The sequence below is a fragment of the Pseudochaenichthys georgianus genome, unplaced genomic scaffold (assembly GCF_902827115.2).
Source record: "Pseudochaenichthys georgianus unplaced genomic scaffold, fPseGeo1.2 scaffold_2122_arrow_ctg1, whole genome shotgun sequence".
Lineage (NCBI taxonomy): Eukaryota > Metazoa > Chordata > Actinopteri > Perciformes > Channichthyidae > Pseudochaenichthys > Pseudochaenichthys georgianus.
This window is the reverse complement of record NW_027262795.1, coordinates 1-17,001: the sequence shown is the minus strand read 5'-3', so window position 1 is coordinate 17,001 and position 17,001 is coordinate 1. Positions and strand designations below refer to the sequence as shown.

General features: G+C 47.1%; 1 protein-coding gene across 1 annotated transcript; it reads right to left on the bottom strand.

Annotated features, from left to right (window-relative positions):
* Positions 1 to 345: 345 nt before the first annotated feature.
* LOC117441895 (lysine-specific demethylase 5B-B-like) lies at positions 346 to 16,995 on the bottom strand. Its single transcript, XM_034077912.1, has 15 exons — positions 16,789 to 16,995; positions 15,430 to 15,611; positions 13,727 to 13,851; positions 11,972 to 12,122; positions 11,779 to 11,893; positions 10,273 to 10,622; positions 8,541 to 8,679; positions 6,016 to 6,195; positions 4,985 to 5,146; positions 4,335 to 4,586; positions 3,330 to 3,617; positions 3,133 to 3,217; positions 2,197 to 2,381; positions 808 to 1,053; positions 346 to 720 (listed from the first exon to the last, which is right to left on the bottom strand). Exons 1-15 carry the CDS (start codon positions 16,981 to 16,983, stop codon positions 583 to 585), a joined length of 2,793 nt encoding a protein of 930 aa, XP_033933803.1. The 5' UTR covers positions 16,984 to 16,995; the 3' UTR covers positions 346 to 582.
* Positions 16,996 to 17,001: the final 6 nt, after the last annotated feature.

The following is a 17,001-nucleotide window of genomic DNA, read 5'->3' as shown; positions in this document are numbered from 1 at the left end:
TTCCACAATATAAACCTGTAACATCTCCAGCTAACAATCCCCACTGTATCCTACACCTTCATCATCTTCATCATCTTCATCATCTTCATCATCATCATCATCATGTGAAGCGCCGTCAAAGCGGAGATCAAGCCATAAAAGTCCGTTCAGACGAGACGAGTTATTGCTCAGATAAATAAAAGCTACTCTACAAAAAGAGGGGTAGTAATATTAAGATAGTAAACACGGGGTCTCAAAAGGACCCTTTTTTTGGGGTGAAAACGTGTGATTTCTGTCGGCTCTGTTTAACATGCAGGATAATACCCCCCCCCCCCTCCCGTAACCCACCCCCCCCCCCCACCGCCAAGTTTCCTTTACTCCCATGCAGCACACTTCATTTTTTTTTTTAAAGACAACCACAAACAGTTGATAGGAAGAAGGAAATATATATAATATTTATATATGTAAAAATACAAAAAAATAACTAAACATTATAATTCTGGACAACAAGTCAAAGAGGAGATAGCACCGTTGTTACAAAAGGGAGGACAGACTGAGGACGTGTGTGGGTGTGTGTGTGTGTGTGTGTGTGTGGGTATGACTTCATTTCCTGGAGTGTGTGTTGCTCCGTGAACACCTCACACAGATGTAATCGTCCTTCTCCGCAGTTTCCGCCGTCACGCCGACACACACCTGATGGAACCACTGGTTACAGCTGCCGTCACACTGCACCCAGTCCACCTGCGCACACACACACACACACACATTACACCACCTCCCCTTTAATGTGATTTCATTCACGATCTCTCTACACCCTAGCCCCCTCACCTCGTCTCCCTCCGGCAGCTGGCAGCTCTCTGCGGGACAGACGGCCATCTCCTCCTCGGAGTCGGACTGGGAGAAGTCAGATCGAGGGGAGGAGGAAGTGGAGGCCGGACGCTTCCTGTTGGTCTTCTGGCGTTTGTGAGCCGGCTTCTTGTTCTTCAGACGCCGCTCGGACTCCAGAGCCTCGAGGTCCAGGAGCCGCTTCGCCTTCTTCTCCGAGCCCAGCAGGGAGTCCCTCGCTGCAACGTCCTGAAGACACAGAACACAGACGTATGTAAAGGTCTCCTATTATTCTATTTTTAGTCATATATTATACGTCTCAGATATATACAAATATTTAAAAAACATGTCTCTGAAGAGTCCTGCTCCAAACCCCAAACAGATCCTTGTAGCCCCCCCCTCTCTTCCAGCTGTTACTAAGGACATGTCTCTGAAGTGTCCTGCTCCAAACCCCAAACAGATCCTTGTAGCCCCCCCCTCTCTTCCAGCTGTTACTAAGGACATGTCTCTGAAGTGTCCTGCTCCAAACAGATCCTTGTAGCCCCCCCCTCTCTTCCAGCTGTTACTAAGGACATGTCTCTGAAGTGTCCTGCTCCAAACCCCAAACAGATCCTTGTAGCCCCCCCCTCTCTTCCAGCTGTTACTAAGGACATGTCTCTGAAGTGTCCTGCTCCAAACAGATCCTTGTAGCCCCCCCCTCTCTTCCAGCTGTTACTAAGGACATGTCTCTGAAGTGTCCTGCTCCAAACAGATCCTTGTAGCCCCCCCCTCTCTTCCAGCTGTTACTAAGGACATGTCTCTGAAGAGTCCTGCTCCAAACCCCAAACAGATCCTTGTAGCCCCCCCCTCTCTTCCAGCTGTTACTAAGGACATGTCTCTGAAGTGTCCTGCTCCAAACCCCAAACAGATCCTTGTAGCCCCCCCCTCTCTTCCAGCTGTTACTAAGGACATGTCTCTGAAGTGTCCTGCTCCAAACCCCAAACAGATCCTTGTAGCCCCCCCCTCTCTTCCAGCTGTTACTAAGGACATGTCTCTGAAGTGTCCTGCTCCAAACAGATCCTTGTAGCCCCCCCCTCTCTTCCAGCTGTTACTAAGGACATGTCTCTGAAGTGTCCTGCTCCAAACCCCAAACAGGTCCTTGTAGCCCCCCCCTCTCTTCCAGCTGTTACTAAGGACATGTCTCTGAAGTGTCCTGCTCCAAACAGATCCTTGTAGCCCCCCCCTCTCTTCCAGCTGTTACTAAGGACATGTCTCTGAAGACACACCGGGGACACATATTTATGTATAAAATACATAACAAATGGCATTTTGCATGATAGGAGACCTTTAACCGCCGTTTTAGAGAGAGGCCCTAACACTAATATCATATTTAAAAAATATGTGTGTGTGTACCTGGCTGGGAGTGTTTTCCTGAGAGTGAAAGTGTGTGTGTGTGTCGGTGCTCTGAGGGGGAGGCGTGAGGCGGTCCGTGCTGCTCGCTCGGTCCAGTAAGACGTGGAAGAGTTCCTGCACCTCGGGGAGGGAAACCTGCAGTAGCAGCCCCTCGACCATCAGCTCCTCCAGCTCCACACTCAGGCCTGAAACACAGAGAAAACACATCCTCCATTCAAGTTTGCATACCACTAATAGGAACTGCAGCACGGTCACATGACTTCACGTCACCACCGCTAAGCTAAAGGCAGCTAACGTTGGGCTATAAAGGAACTACAGCACGGTCACATGACTTCACGTCACCACCGCTAAGCTAAAGGTGGCTAACGTTGGGCTATAGAGGAACTACAGCACGGTCACATGACTTCACGTCACCACCGCTAAGCTAATGATGGCTAATGTTGGGCTATAGAGGAACTACAGCACGGTCACATGACTTCACGTCACCACCGCTAAGCTAAAGGTGGCTAACGTGGAGCTATAACGGCCCGTCCACACAGCGGCGTGCGCTGACGCTTGCCGGCGGGCGTGTCTGAAACTCGACCAACAACCAATCACATGAATCTCCCGCCCCGGACACACAAGCAGCGGTTTGATTGGCTAGAGCTTGTACTGGCATATGATTCGATTGGCTGACGCCTTGCCGAGGCGTCAAAAGTTGAACATTGCTCAACTTTTGCAGCGAGCCACGCCAGCTACGCTCCACATCGCTTCCCACGATGCATTTCGGCTAAAAGTGACGTCACCCCATTCAAAGTGAATGGGGAAGCGTCAACGCACGCCGCTGTGTGGACGGGCCGTAAAGGAACTACAGCACGGTCACATGACTTCACGTCACCACCGCTAAGCTAAAGGTGGCTAATGTTGGGCTATAAAGGTATATTGTTTAAATCGTACCCTGCAGAGGGATGCATCTGGTCTCAGTGTAGAAGACGGTCTGAGTTTGGCCGTTCTGGTTCCACTCTGGAGTCAAACACGGAGCCTGCAGCACAAAGAACAAAAATACTTAATAAGTAAAAGATAAATAAATCTAATTGATAGAATTAATAAATGTATAATTTTTCTAATTGCAACAGAACAAGGAGTCTTGGTACCTGTGAGTGGTTGTGGGGGGGGGGTCCTCCCTGTGCCCAGCTGGTGAGGGTGGGGGGGGTCCAGCTGGTGAGGGTGGGTGGGGTCCCTGCTCTGTGCTGATGCTCATCACAGATCTGTTTGGCTCTCTGCTGCCAGCTGACGGCTCTCTGAACGAGGTGCTGCAGAGCCTCGCCCTCCGGCAGCCGAGCCTTCAGCCTCCTGAGAGCCGCCAGCAGGGAGACGGCTGTCCTCAGGGCGGGCTTCTCTGAGCGCACGCAGCCAACGCAGAGCCACGGCTGGGGGGCCGGCTGGGGGTCCAAGGATCAAACAATTATATATTTTTTCAGAAATCTCAAAATTCTCGTTTCCTCAAAATAAAAAAAATATCACTTTTTTCAGAAAAACTGAAAATTCTCTTTTTTTTCTCAAAATCACACCAAAGAAATGTGTAATCTCAAAATGTGCGCTTTTTTCCAGAAAATATCGGAATTCTAATTTCTTCTGAAAAACCCCAGCCTGACTTATCTGACCTTTCTGAAAAATCTTAAAATTCTGCCTCAATAATGTAGCCTGAAAACAAACCGAGGAAGAGTTTCCCTCATTGAATTTAACCAATGGGAATGAATCTGTTTGACTTGCATACGTAAAGAAAGCTTTGTTTCAACAAGACGTTACAAGCTTTTAAAAAACTTGGAATTCTGACTTTTTCAAAAAAATATCTTGAGTTCGGATTTTATTCTGAAAATCAAATAATTCTGACTTTTTTGTAAACATTGAAAATGATCACTTTATTCTGAAAATCTGAAAGTTCTGAATGTTTACAAAATGTTGACTTTATTCTGAAAATCTCAAAATTATTTATTTATTCTGAAAATCTCAGAGTTCTCACTTCTGTCTGCAAAACTGAAAATTCTCACTTTTTTTTCTGAAAATGTCAAGCTTCTGCCTCAATAATTTATATTCTGGACTGCAAATAGAGTGAGGAAGAGTTTCCCCCAATGGGAATGAATGGCCCTCTGACTCACACACTGGGGGTCCGTCTGGGGGTCCGTCAGGGGGTCCGTCAGGGGGTCGGGGGGGTCCCTGACGCAGCACGCAGAGTGGAAGGCGTCTCTGCACAGCTCACACTGCAGCATGGCTCCCATGGGGGGCTTCTGACAGAAACACACCTCCAGGTCGCTGCAGGAGGCCGCTGGGAGCAGCTTCGACTCATTGGCCGCCCGCAGCTGAGAGAGAGAGTCCAGCTCCCGGACACGAAGATCCTCCAGAGTCAACATCTGGGGAGGAAACGCAGACAAATCTCAAGTTTCTGACTGTGAAAATCTTCGTCTAAGTTTTCTGAAAATCTCCAAAAAAAAGTTCTCGAAATCTCAGAATCCTGACTTTTTCCCAAAAACCTCACAATTCTGACTTTTTTAAAAAATCTACATTTTGTAAGTTTATTGGAAAAATCTCAGAATTCTCACTTTTTTCTGAAAATCTGAAAATCCAAAAATTCTAAGTTTTCTGAAAATCAAAAAAAAATAGTTCACAAAATTCTAATTAAAAAAAATCTAAAATGTTCTCGATATCTCAAAATTCAGACTTGCGTAAACAAAGCTCTGAGTCAACAAGACGTTAACGCTTTGTAAAAATCAACTGATATGGCCTGATATGAAACTGAGAGTAAACTCACAGCAGCGTTCGAGTCCGTGGAGTCGGACAGAGCCTTCCCCACGCCGCTCAGCGAGCTCAGACACAACGCTTTCTTTTTGTTGCTTTTCGGCGACTCTTTCCCTTTCTTGGTTTTCCTCTTCGGAGATCCCGAAGTCCCGCCTTCACACCTCGGACACAGGACCTGCGAGGGGGAAAGAAACGTCAGGAACAGAGAAAACGCTCGACTCTCTGAGGCTTGAAAGTCTGTTTTAATAGAGGACATTTTAAACTTTAACTGGCACATGTACTGCTAACGTGCTAACAGAGAGGGAGAGGAAGAAGGGCGAAAGGGAAGGATTGAAACCTAAAAGATGTCCGGATAATATGCAAAAAACAGGTGATAAATGTTGGAAAAATATGTCAAAATGTTCTGGAAATATGTGACAAATATATTTAAAAAACCAGATTGAACTGTGAACATTTAAAAAAAAAATTCAAACAATATCCTGAAAATATGTGGAAATAAATCAAAATGTCCGTATTTTTCACATACATTTCAGAAATGTTTCAATATTCTTTCAAAGAAGAGAAATCTTTAAAATGTTTGAAACTATTTTTTTTAAAGCCTCTAAAAATATTTTTTAAATGTCTGGAAAACCAAAAGGAAATATCCCCAACAATATGTGAAAAAGCGTTTCTGAAAATGCCTCAAAAATATGTGAAAGTGTCTGGAACTATAAAGACAGATATGCGATCATTTTCGGTGGATGCTACAAAAAGGTCCGGTGGAGATGAGGAGTAACGCGAGAGCTCAAATAAAAAGCTTTTAGAAGCTCCAGAGTAGAAATGGCAATGAAATTCTTCTGACCTGAGCTCCTCCAACAATGCAACATATATAATAAAATACAACAATAGTGCAAGAAGTCTATATACATGTAAACCGAATATGATATGTACAAGAACAGAGTATGAAATTAAATAATGTACATTAAGACAACATTAAATACGGTGATAACTATTTATGTAAATAAGTAGATTAGTTTAGTAGCTGTCATTAAAGGTGTGATATACCTCCAGTAGGGACAGCGTGGACCCTCTCTGCAGGAAGGCAGCCGATGCAGACTCCCTCCAGCTCTGGACCTCCAGCAGCAGAGACTCCAGACGCTCCAACGGCTCCAGATGAACCTGGAGCGCCTGACCCCTCAGAACCAGCTCCGAGAGACGGTCCACCATCGGGCTGCAGCCGTCCGCCTGCAGGAGGACACATAGATTATATATACATAGATTATATATACATATATATAAAACGGACAAGTCAAATCAAGCAATCTGATTGGTTCTTAGCCGTGATATAATGAGCGTATATCACGGGTAGAATTGTAGTTACTTTTCACAACAAGTCAGTATCCCTCCGCGTCTGAGAAAAGCTACAGCCGTTACAGCTGTTACATTACGTCCGTTACGAAACTAACTAACTAACAAAGCTCAAGATGGAAACCTGTAAGGGATAATGTGCAGCGAGGACTTATTGACCGTTGTTAAGGACGCTCACATCTGCAGAAAGAAGTCCGGTCGATTTAACTGTTACAGTTGGGCTGAAAAGCAAACAGCCTATAGTTTGCTTTTCAAACTGGGTCAAGGAAACAGCGGAGAAGTAACGGGGCAGAAACCCTCCTTTTTACGCAGCGGTCCAGACATAGACATCAAACGGCGACACATATTCAGTGTGCAGTTACTTTGGCATAAGGGCAGGGATATCTAGATACTTCCCAAGGTTTGACATAATGAATTGTGCTACTTTTAAAGCAAGCAGCGATGTTTTCAAATCTGTAATCAAAAAGGTCCGCAAAAACGCTATCGAAGCAGTTCCTGCCGTTGCTACGTAGTTCAAACGGTAACAACGGACTATTTTTGATCCGCCTGTCGGGTGTCCTTTTACCCATAATGACCGCCTCGCTGCACATTGTCCCTTAACTTGGACCTCCGGGGGGGTCTCACTATGGAGGAGTGGATTGAGCAGTGCCTATCTCCAGAACCTAAACGACGACATGCAGAGCTCCGTGAAGAGCAGGCAGACCAACTGGAGAGGTAGCACCATTCAAAAGCTTTCTGATGCGGGTCTTGAAACATGATGATGAAATGATGACCGTTAGTGGCCACAGGTGCGAAAGCTCTCTCTAGAGCTGCTGGAAGCTGAATCTCGGGGACCGGAGAAAGTGGAGCAATATTCTCACCACGCCGAGCAACAGCCTAGAACAACCTCAACAAGTAACCACGTAAGCCATGCTACTGATGCTGGACAGGTTTCCAGTGGCTGCACAATAAACGGCAACAAACACATTCATGTAAATAAAGAGCCAAATAATGGATCAACGCTCTCTGTCTGATATGTTCGCTAGCTGTTAGTGTTGTTGCCTAGCAACCACCTCGCACTATGTTTCGTGCAGAAGGAGGGACTATTTTATTTTGAACGTCATTATTTACTAATAAAAACTATTTAAATTAGAGTGTATTTTTCTGTCATATTAACACACTTGGTAACCGTTTTATAAAACGCTTGGCGTCGGGCCGAACCACGGCCCTTAGCTGTGATATAATGAGCATAGACCGGCCTGTCGTGAGCTATTACCTATAGACTGTTGGTCACCCTGTCAGAGGCTTCCTGACTCACAGACCGTAATACCCTGAGAGGCTCCAACAGCATCCTCTGGACCCAAAGCATGCTCTGACAGAGAATCTGAACTGCTACCATCTAATGGAGATTCAACACAGTCAGCCTGAAGCATCCTCTGTGCTCCAGTCAGCCTGAAGCGTCCTCTGTGCTCCAGTCAGCCTGAAGCGTCCTCTGTGCTCCAGTCCTCTCAGTGAACACAGAGCTACACATCAGATGCACGCTGAAGGCTCTCTGAGCAGCTCTCACTGACCCTGTCTGTTGATGTTCCACATGGAGCTGCTGGGATGCAAGGAGCCTTCAGACTGGATCTGACCTTTAAAGAATTATCTTATCGAGTATATGACAGAGGATTTTATAGATATTGTTACGTGCCAGGCAAGCTGTACTTATTTTGTTTTTCTTTCGCTCCTGTTCTTTTCTCTACTCCCTTTTTTCTCTGCAGCTAATCAGCAGCCGGCCTGCGGAGGTGGAGGAGGAGTTAGGTACGTGTGGGGACATCTCATCACGTAGGTAACATCTGTTGGACACACTAGGTTAGTGGATTGTTGCTTTGTCCCATTCTTAGTAGTTCAGAGGCTTTTTGTTTGAGTTGTGGTTTCAAAGGATAGATTCAGAGATAGGCCTCGTTATGTTTGTTTCTTTGGTTTGGCACAATCTCCTCCTCCTCCTCCTCCTCCTCCTCCTCCTCCTCCTCCTCCTCCTCCTCCTCCTCCTCCTCACTTAAAGAATATTTGTTGGCAGCATTCTTTGTTTAAAAGGAATAAACATTTTTGTTAAGGTTCAGTCTGACTCCCTTGGTTGTTGGTGGTGGTGTGTGACTGTCCCCAGGTCCCCTGACCTCAGAGGGGACGTAACAGATATACATAATCACTCGTGTGTATATATAGAGAGAATGTTGTTGTCGTAGTGCTGGATGTCTGACCTGGATCTCCTCGGCCTCCTGCAGCCACGCCCTGGCTCTCCTGATGGAGTCCTTCAGCAGGAGGCAGTTTGGGAGGTGAGCCGAGACCATGGTCGCCTTCTCAGCTGCAGCAGAGAGGGTCTCTATGGAGAGGGGGGGTCTGGAGGAAAACACAGGTGGAGGTTAGACACACCTGCAAGGTAAATAACTCACTAATACAACCATCTGTCTTCTTCACGGGAAGAAATTATCCCTACAACTGGCTCTTTGCTCCAAAAACATCCCATTTGATACGTTTTGATAGGACTTTTAAATCTCTTCGACACGCTTTGTTGCTAATTAGTTTCTTGGCGATATGAAATCTTGAATGTAATGTAATTTAACCCCGACTCATCCTGTAAAGAAAAGATACCAAAAAAAGATTGAAATCGACTGTTTTCCCTCAAAATGTGTTATTTTATGATATGAGAATAATAGAAATCAGCAGTTCCCAACCTTTTTCAACTCAGGACCCACTTAAGAATCTAAAACTGTTCAAGGCGCACATTCAACCATAAAGTTCTGATTGGTCAACTCAGAACATGTGACACATTGTTAATTGCTGTCAAGGACTGTAATGACCGTTGCTAAGGACTGTGATGACCGTTGCTAAGGACTGTAATGACCGTTGCTAAGGACTGTGATGACCGTTGCTAAGGACTGTAATGACCGATGCTAAGGATTGTGATGACCGTTGCTAGGACTGTAATGACCGATGCCAAGAACTGTAATTACCGTTGCTAAGGACTGTAATGACCGATGCTAAGGACTGTAATGACCGTTGCTAAGGACTGTAATGACCGATGCCAAGAACTGTAATGACCGTTGCTAAGGATTGTGATGACCAATGACCGATGCCAAGAACTGTAATGACCGATGCCAAGGACTGTAATGACCGTTGCTAAGGACTGTAATGACCGATGCTAAGGACTGTAATGACCGTTGCTAAGGACTGTAATGACCGTTGCTAAGGACTGTAATGACCGATGCTAAGGACTGTAATGACCGATGCTAAGGACTGTAATGACCGTTGCTAAGGACTGTAATGACCGTTGCTAAGGACTGTAATGACCGATGCCAAGGACTGTAATGACCGTTGCTCAGGACTGTAATGACCGTTGCTAAGGACTGTAATGACCGATGCCAAGGACTGTAATGACCGTTGCTAAGGACTGTAATGACCGTTGCTAAGGACGGTAATGACCGATGCCAAGGACTGTAATGACCATTGCTAAGGACTGTAATGACCGTTGCTAAGGACTGTAATGACTGATGCCAAGGACTGTAATGACCGTTGCTAAGGACTGTAATGACCGATGCCAAGGACTGTAATGACCGTTGCTCAGGACTGTAATGACCGTTGCTAAGGACTATAATGACCGTTGCTCAGGACTGTAATGACCGATGCTAAGGACGGTAATGACCGATGCTAAGGACGGTAATGACCGATGCTAAGGACGGTAATGACCGTTGCTAAGAAGGAGAAGAGAAAGGAAAAGAGGTTCAAATAAAAAAAAATCTTAATAGTGAAATGTTTCCACACAAATCATAATGTTTTGCAAATAATTTACAGGTTGGGAACCGCTGATCTAAATGAAGGGTGTCTCCTCACCTTCAGTTTTTATAGGACTTTAAAATCTCTTTAATTGACAAGTTTTGTTGCCAATTAATTCTTGGTGTTATGAAATCTTATCAAAATGTGTTATTAAATGACCTGGCGTTCATCAGGCGGCCCGCCCGCTCCTCCCAGCTCTCGGAGACGTTGAGCAGCTCCTGCAGACGGGCCATGTCTCTCTCCAGTGAGCGGTGAGATGTGAGGCCCACCCCCTGATCGATGAGCCTCCTCAGGGTCTCCAGGCTCAGGGGCTGTTTCCCAGCGCTCTGAACCCCCTCCAGCCAGCGCGCCTGCTCCAGAAGCTCTCGAAGCCTCGGCAGCTCGGGCAGACCCACGTCGAAGTCGAAGCTGACGTCCAGCAGACTCTGGATCTCCGTCACGCTCGGCCTCTCGTCCAATAAAACCTTCTCGCTGTGCTGCTGGAAGTCCTCGATGCGGTTCAGGAGCTCCTGGAGGACGGGGAATACAAGAGACTCGAATAAATGCTTCTGCAGAACTGATTTTATTATCTATCAATCAATCAATCAATCAATCAATCAATCAATCAATCAATGTTTGTTTATATAGCATCTTTCAACACAGGGCAATTCAAAGTGCTTTACAAAAACGAAAGACATTAAAGATCTCCTATCATGTTATATATATATTATATACATTTTTTTACATATTTGTTTTTATATAAAATGAATATATCAATTAAAAGCAGCGGCAAAAAGAAAAGTCTTCAGCCTGATGGATTGAAAAGTAGTCAGAGTTGCAATCAATGTTTATTTATATAGCCCAATATCACAATCAATGCTTCTGCAGAATTGATTTTTTTTATCCCACAGCAAATGTTACAGAAATCAGAGGTGAGAGATCCTTTAACGGTCCCACAGCCATTCATTATATCACAACACATACTAATCAATGCATTTAATATTTGAGATTAAAGTCACACATTTCATTTACAGTAAAAGACAGTTTACTAGTTTACAGTTTACAGTTTACTCAGAAAATTTGTCTCTCAGAAAATAGACCTTGTTTTTCTTTTAATTTAACCTCTTTTGACTGTCCTAATCATACCTCGTTTCCCCTTCAACGGCCTTAATATCCCGTCATATATGTTACCAGGGAAACTGATCAAACAGTTACAGCAGGGCAGGTGAAAGGCAAACATTTATTTAGTGAGCTAACATTTGAAATAAAGAGGCACGTTAGTTGTCTAAAGCCAGCAGCGTTTAAAATATTCCCTTCTTCCTTCGTTAACATTGGTCTTTGATTCCTACGGTGAATCTTTACATAAAGGTTGCAGGATCTGGCCAAACAAACTTAAAGGTGTGTTAAGTATGTTCAAAATTAATCCTAACATAATATGATGTGAAAGCAAGAACATTTTGGGAGGGAAATTATATATATTTAAGGACATTTTCACATATTTTGAGACATTTTTATGGATCGTTTTTGGACATTTCCCAGATTTCTTCAGCATATTTTGCCGATATTTATTTATTACGCCTTTTTGTGATATTTTCCCCACATTTTCCAGAATGTTTTTTTTTATATTAATCATATATTTTTCTGATAATCCTCACACATTTTCGGGGACATTTTGCAGCATCCTACCTTGAGTTTGGGGGCCTGAGGGAGGCTGCAGGACAGATTGTAGAGCTGCCTCACAAACGACCTGAGCTCCTCCACCGACAGCTGGCTGCACGACTTCCCGTTCCCACAGCGGTTCCTGAGACAGGATCACAGACGTTAACCCTTCTTCCCAAGTGGACACAGAGGCTCTATTCATCTGGTGTGGATCTGTTACCTGGTCTGCCTCTTGCCGTTGAGCAGCTGCTGAGCCACGGCCGAACACTTCTCGGCGTCTGAAGCCACGATGCGGAGGCGGCGCAGGAGGTCGTTCTCCGGGAACAGTTTGGACTCCGACTGAGAGAGAAGGGAGCGAAACACCGGCAGACCTGAGAGGGAACGACACCTGGTTATAAATCAGTGTGATAAATCTGTGGTGGCGTTTTAATCCGTTTACATTTAACATCCACTTCTCCTCTATCGGGGTCGTGGGTTATGGCGCGCTTTTCTTTGCTCCAAACTCATTTAGCGTTGAATCACATCGGATGTGTTCTTTGATCAAGGCGGCATACAAACACGAAGACACACTTCCTGGCTTCAAAGTGACTACAAGTTCTCCGTATCAAAAGGGAACAAAAAGAACACGGTCAGAAGACTATACCGCCTCCCGTCTAGTCACAAACAGCTGTGTACCATTGTCATGCCATACAGAGGCACGTGCACACCATACCCGACATTAGACAGCAAATACGTGAGACTTAAATTAACATATTTTATTTATATTGTGTGACTCACAAAAACAAACAGTTAAGAGTTTACTCTAAATCCTATATATATATAAATCAGACAAACATTCAAACCATAATGAGGAAAGGAAAAGTTACACATCCATCCAGTAAAGCCCCGGAGGGTGGCAGTGGTTTGTGAGTCGCGCAGTCATGCTCTTAATGCTCTTAAGGCCTGCCACCCCTTCCCCTCGCCCTATCCTACGGGAGTGCATGTACGTAGACACGTTAGTTTAGCTGCTAGGCTGGGACTGTCGGGGGACGCCTTGCTTCTTCCTTCTGTCTCTACCTGTGTGCTCTCATGTTCTGAATAACCCAGCTTCCCCACATTTCCTTTTGGTGTCTATCTACGCCGGGATCCGGAGTCGAGGCTAATCCTGTTGCTGCGGTCCTGAGTCCTGAGTCCTGAGTCCTGAGTCCTGAGTCCTGAGTCCTGAGTCCTGAGTCCTGGACTTCGAGTCGTGGCTGAACCTGTCTCTGCGGTCCTGCCTGACTCATCATACTACTTCCCTGATGGCTCCCACAGGATTGTTGACATCCTCATTCATCTTCCTATTATACACACATGCATTTCCAAACATTTGGACTACCTATGTTGCAAATGTATTATCTCTTCGATTTGCACACGGCATCTATGGCACGTCTGTCCGTCCTGGGAGAGGGATCCCTCCTCTGCTGCTCTCCCTGAGGTTTCTCCCATGTTCCCTTTAAACTGTGGGGTTTCTCTGGAACAGGACAGAGGGTCTAAGGACAGAGGGTCTAAGGACAGGGGTCTAAGGACAGGGGGTCTAAGGACAGGGGTCTAAGGACAGAGGGTCTAAGGACAGAGGGTCTCAGGACAGAGGGTCAAAGGACAGAGGGTCTAAGGACAGGGGGTCTCAGGACAGAGGGTCAAAGGACAGAGGGTCTAAGGACAGGGGGTCTAAGGACAGGGGGTCTAAGGACAGGGGGTCTAAGGACAGAGGGTCAAAGGACAGGGGGTCTAAGGACAGAGGGTCTGAGGACAGAGGGTCTGAGGACAGAGGGTGTCGTATTGTCATACTGATATTCTGTGCAAACTGTGAAGTCCACTGAGACAAATGTAAGATTTGTGATGCTGGGCTATAAATAAACATTGATTAATCTGAAGATCCCGGCCTTATTTAGTGACGTGCTGCTGCTAACCCCTAACCCCTAACCCCTAACCCCTAACCCCTAACCCTGCTCACCTTTCTTCTTCTCCAGCTTGGCCTCCAGAGTCTCGGAGACGTTTGAAGCCCAGTCATCGTACATCTGAGCGCGATGTTTCACCGCCTCCATCATGGGGAGCAGGTCGTCCAGAGAGTACCTGAAGCTGCAGGCGGAGACAAAGAGTCAGTCAGACACAGATGTGCTCTGTCCAAGCGTTATAACATCTACGGCTTTTTCTAACCAATCAGAGGTCAAGGCTCTGTCCTCACTTGAGAGCAGTGTTCATTTTGGCAGCTATCTTTGATTTAGTCTTTTGACGAAAACGGTTATTAGTTTTAGTCACATTTTAGTCCTTTTTATCCTTCATAGTTGTAGTCGAAATGTTTTCTCTCTTTAAACTAACTCAGTTCAGCGAATACAGGAATCTGAAATCTGAATCAATGTGACGGCATCAAGTGTTGAAACTCGTAAAGCAACACTTTACTTGTGTGATATCTAGGGATGGGTATCGTTAAGGTTATTAACGGTACTACTACTCTTAAAAATCTGTGTGCACGCCACCGCCAATCTGTGGTAGGCCCCCGCACACAGAGAGAGTTAGGCCCGCCCCCGCACACAGAGAGAGTTAGGCCCGCCCCCGCACACAGAGAGAGAGTCAGGCCCCGTCCCCCGCACACAGAGAGAGAGGCCCCGCCCCCCGCACACAGAGAGAGGCCCCACCCCCCGCACACAGAGAGAGAGTTAGGCCCCGCCCCCTGCACAGAGAGAGAGGCCCCACCCCCCGCACACAGAGAGAGAGGCCCCGCACAGAGAGAGAGGCCCCGCACAGAGAGAGAGTTAGGCCCCGCCCCCCGCACACAGAGAGAGAGGCCCTGCCCCCCGCACACAGAGAGAGAGGCCCCGCACAGAGAGAGGCCCCGCACAGAGAGAGAGTTAGGCCCCGCCCCCGCACACAGAGAGAGAGGCCCCGCACAGAGAGAGAGGCCCCGCACAGAGAGAGAGTTAGGCCCCGCCCCCCGCACACAGAGAGAGAGTTAGGCCCCGCCCCCGCACACAGAGAGAGAGGCCCTGCCCCCCGCACACAGAGAGAGAGGCCCCACCCCCCGCACACAGAGAGAGAGTTAGGCCCCACCCCCCACACACAGAGAGAGAGTTAGGCCCCGCCCCCCGCACACAGAGAGAGAGGCCCTGCCCCCCGCACAGAGAGAGGCCCCACCCCCCGCACACAGAGAGAGAGTTAGGCCCCACCCCGCACAGAGAGAGAGTTAGGCCCCGCCCCCCGCACACAGAGAGAGAGGCCCCCCCCCCCGCACAGAGAGAGAGAGTTAGGCCCCGCCCCCCGCACACAGAGAGAGGCCCCGCCCCCCGCACACAGAGAGAGAGGCCCTGCCCCCCGCACAGAGAGAGAGAGTTAGGCCCCGCCCCCCGCACAGAGAGAGAACCAATTGGGGGGAAAATACCCTGCATTTTGAATGTCCGATAGTCCACCTTTAATACCTTAGTCCCGTCTCGTCAACGAAAACTAAATGTACATTTCGTCATAGTTTTTATTATCAAGAATCTATTTTTAGCTCGTCATCGTCTCGTCTTAGTCGTGTCAAAAAGGCCGTGGACGAACATTTCTCGTCATTGACGAAATGAACACTGCTTGAGAGTGTATCTGGAGACGAATGGTCTCAGTCTGGCTGTGTTATAACACCAGAGGATCGTAATCAAAGGGGGTCCAGGCTCTGGTTCTCACTTGAGCGTGTATCTGGAGAGGGGGCAGCTGCACAGGTGCGAGACGTGGTGCAGGCAGACCAGGACCCCCGGGCTGCAGGGACAGGTGAGAGCCGACAGGAAGCAGGTGGTCCGGCAGCGAGAGCACTGGCGCTCGTCGTCCTGCAGGTGGTCGTACCTGGCCTCCCTGCTGAGAGACACCCCCTGGGGAGAGAGGGAGACACACAGGGGATTCAGAGGTAGGAGGAACAAGGCTGCGAGACGAGGGCAATGAGGACAAAGACCACATCATATGCACGTCAGAGAGGAGAGGACAATGAGAAGGGCAGGGTTTCAATGTTTACTGTTCCCTGTAACTGCGCTCAACTGTCTTCTGCATAAAGAAGAGAGACCTTACATGTGGCTTCCTACAAAGGTGGTTCTACCGTCTCTGTCCAACATGTGTGTCCTGCATGCAACGTGAAAAGATCACATATTCACTTCTATACTCAAACAGGAGATGTCAGGAAGCCCGGGAACCTAAAGTCATTCCACACGACTCACTCAACGACCTGCTGCTGGTATAGCTTATCTGCAGCGTGTGTGTGTGTGTGTGTGTGTGTGTGTGTGTGGTGTGTGTGGTGTGTGTGTGTGTGTGTGTGTGTGTGTGTGTGCGTGTGTGTGTGTGTATACAGTAGATGTGTATGTTGCATGTATGTATGAGTGTGTGTGTGTGTGTGTGTGTGTGTGTGTGTGTGTGTGTGTACAGTAGATGTGTATGTTGCATGTATGTATGAGTGTGTGTGTGTGTGTGTGTGTGTGTGTGTGTGTGTGTGTGTGTGTGTGTGTGTGTGTGTGTGTGTGTGTGTGTATACAGTAGATGTGTATGTTGTATGTATGTGTGTGTGTGTGTGTGTGTGTGTGTGTGTGTGTGTGTGTGTGTGTGTATACAGTAGATGTGTATGTTGCATGTGTGTGTGTGTGTGTGTGTGTGTGTGTGTGTGTGTGTGTGTGTGTACAGTAGATGTGTATGTTGCATGTACGTGTGTGTGTGTGTGTGTGTGTGTGTGTGTGTGTGTGTGTGTGTGTGTGTGTGTATACAGTAGATGCGTATGTTGCATGTATGTGTGTGCACATGTGTATATATCCATTTAACGATGTTCCTGGTGAGTGTTCGTGTGTTTGAGGCTCACTGGCAGTGAATGTCGGGATTACTTTAGTCGTTGTTATTGTTTGTTTGTGTCGGTGCAGACCTGTCTCATTGGAATGCATATATTCCGTTTCCTTTTCTAAATGACAGACGCACTAAAAAGATGTTGATCAGTGCATGAACTCAAAGGAAGGACAGAGACTCGACATGATGCACCGCACATGAGGCCGTGGTGGTATAGGGGGACCCTACCATCTTCTTGACCTTGTCCCTGAGCTCCTGCTCCTCTCGGATCATGGACATCATGTCCTTATGGACGGCCGAGGCCAGGACCACGTCCAGCGTCCCTGCTTTGGACGCCATGTTGCACACCATCTCGTCGTGGGAGAACACGTTGTAGCGGTGCAGCAGGCGGTAGTGGTCCACACAGCGCCGGCCCAGAGGCATCTGAGGGGAGAAGGGTTA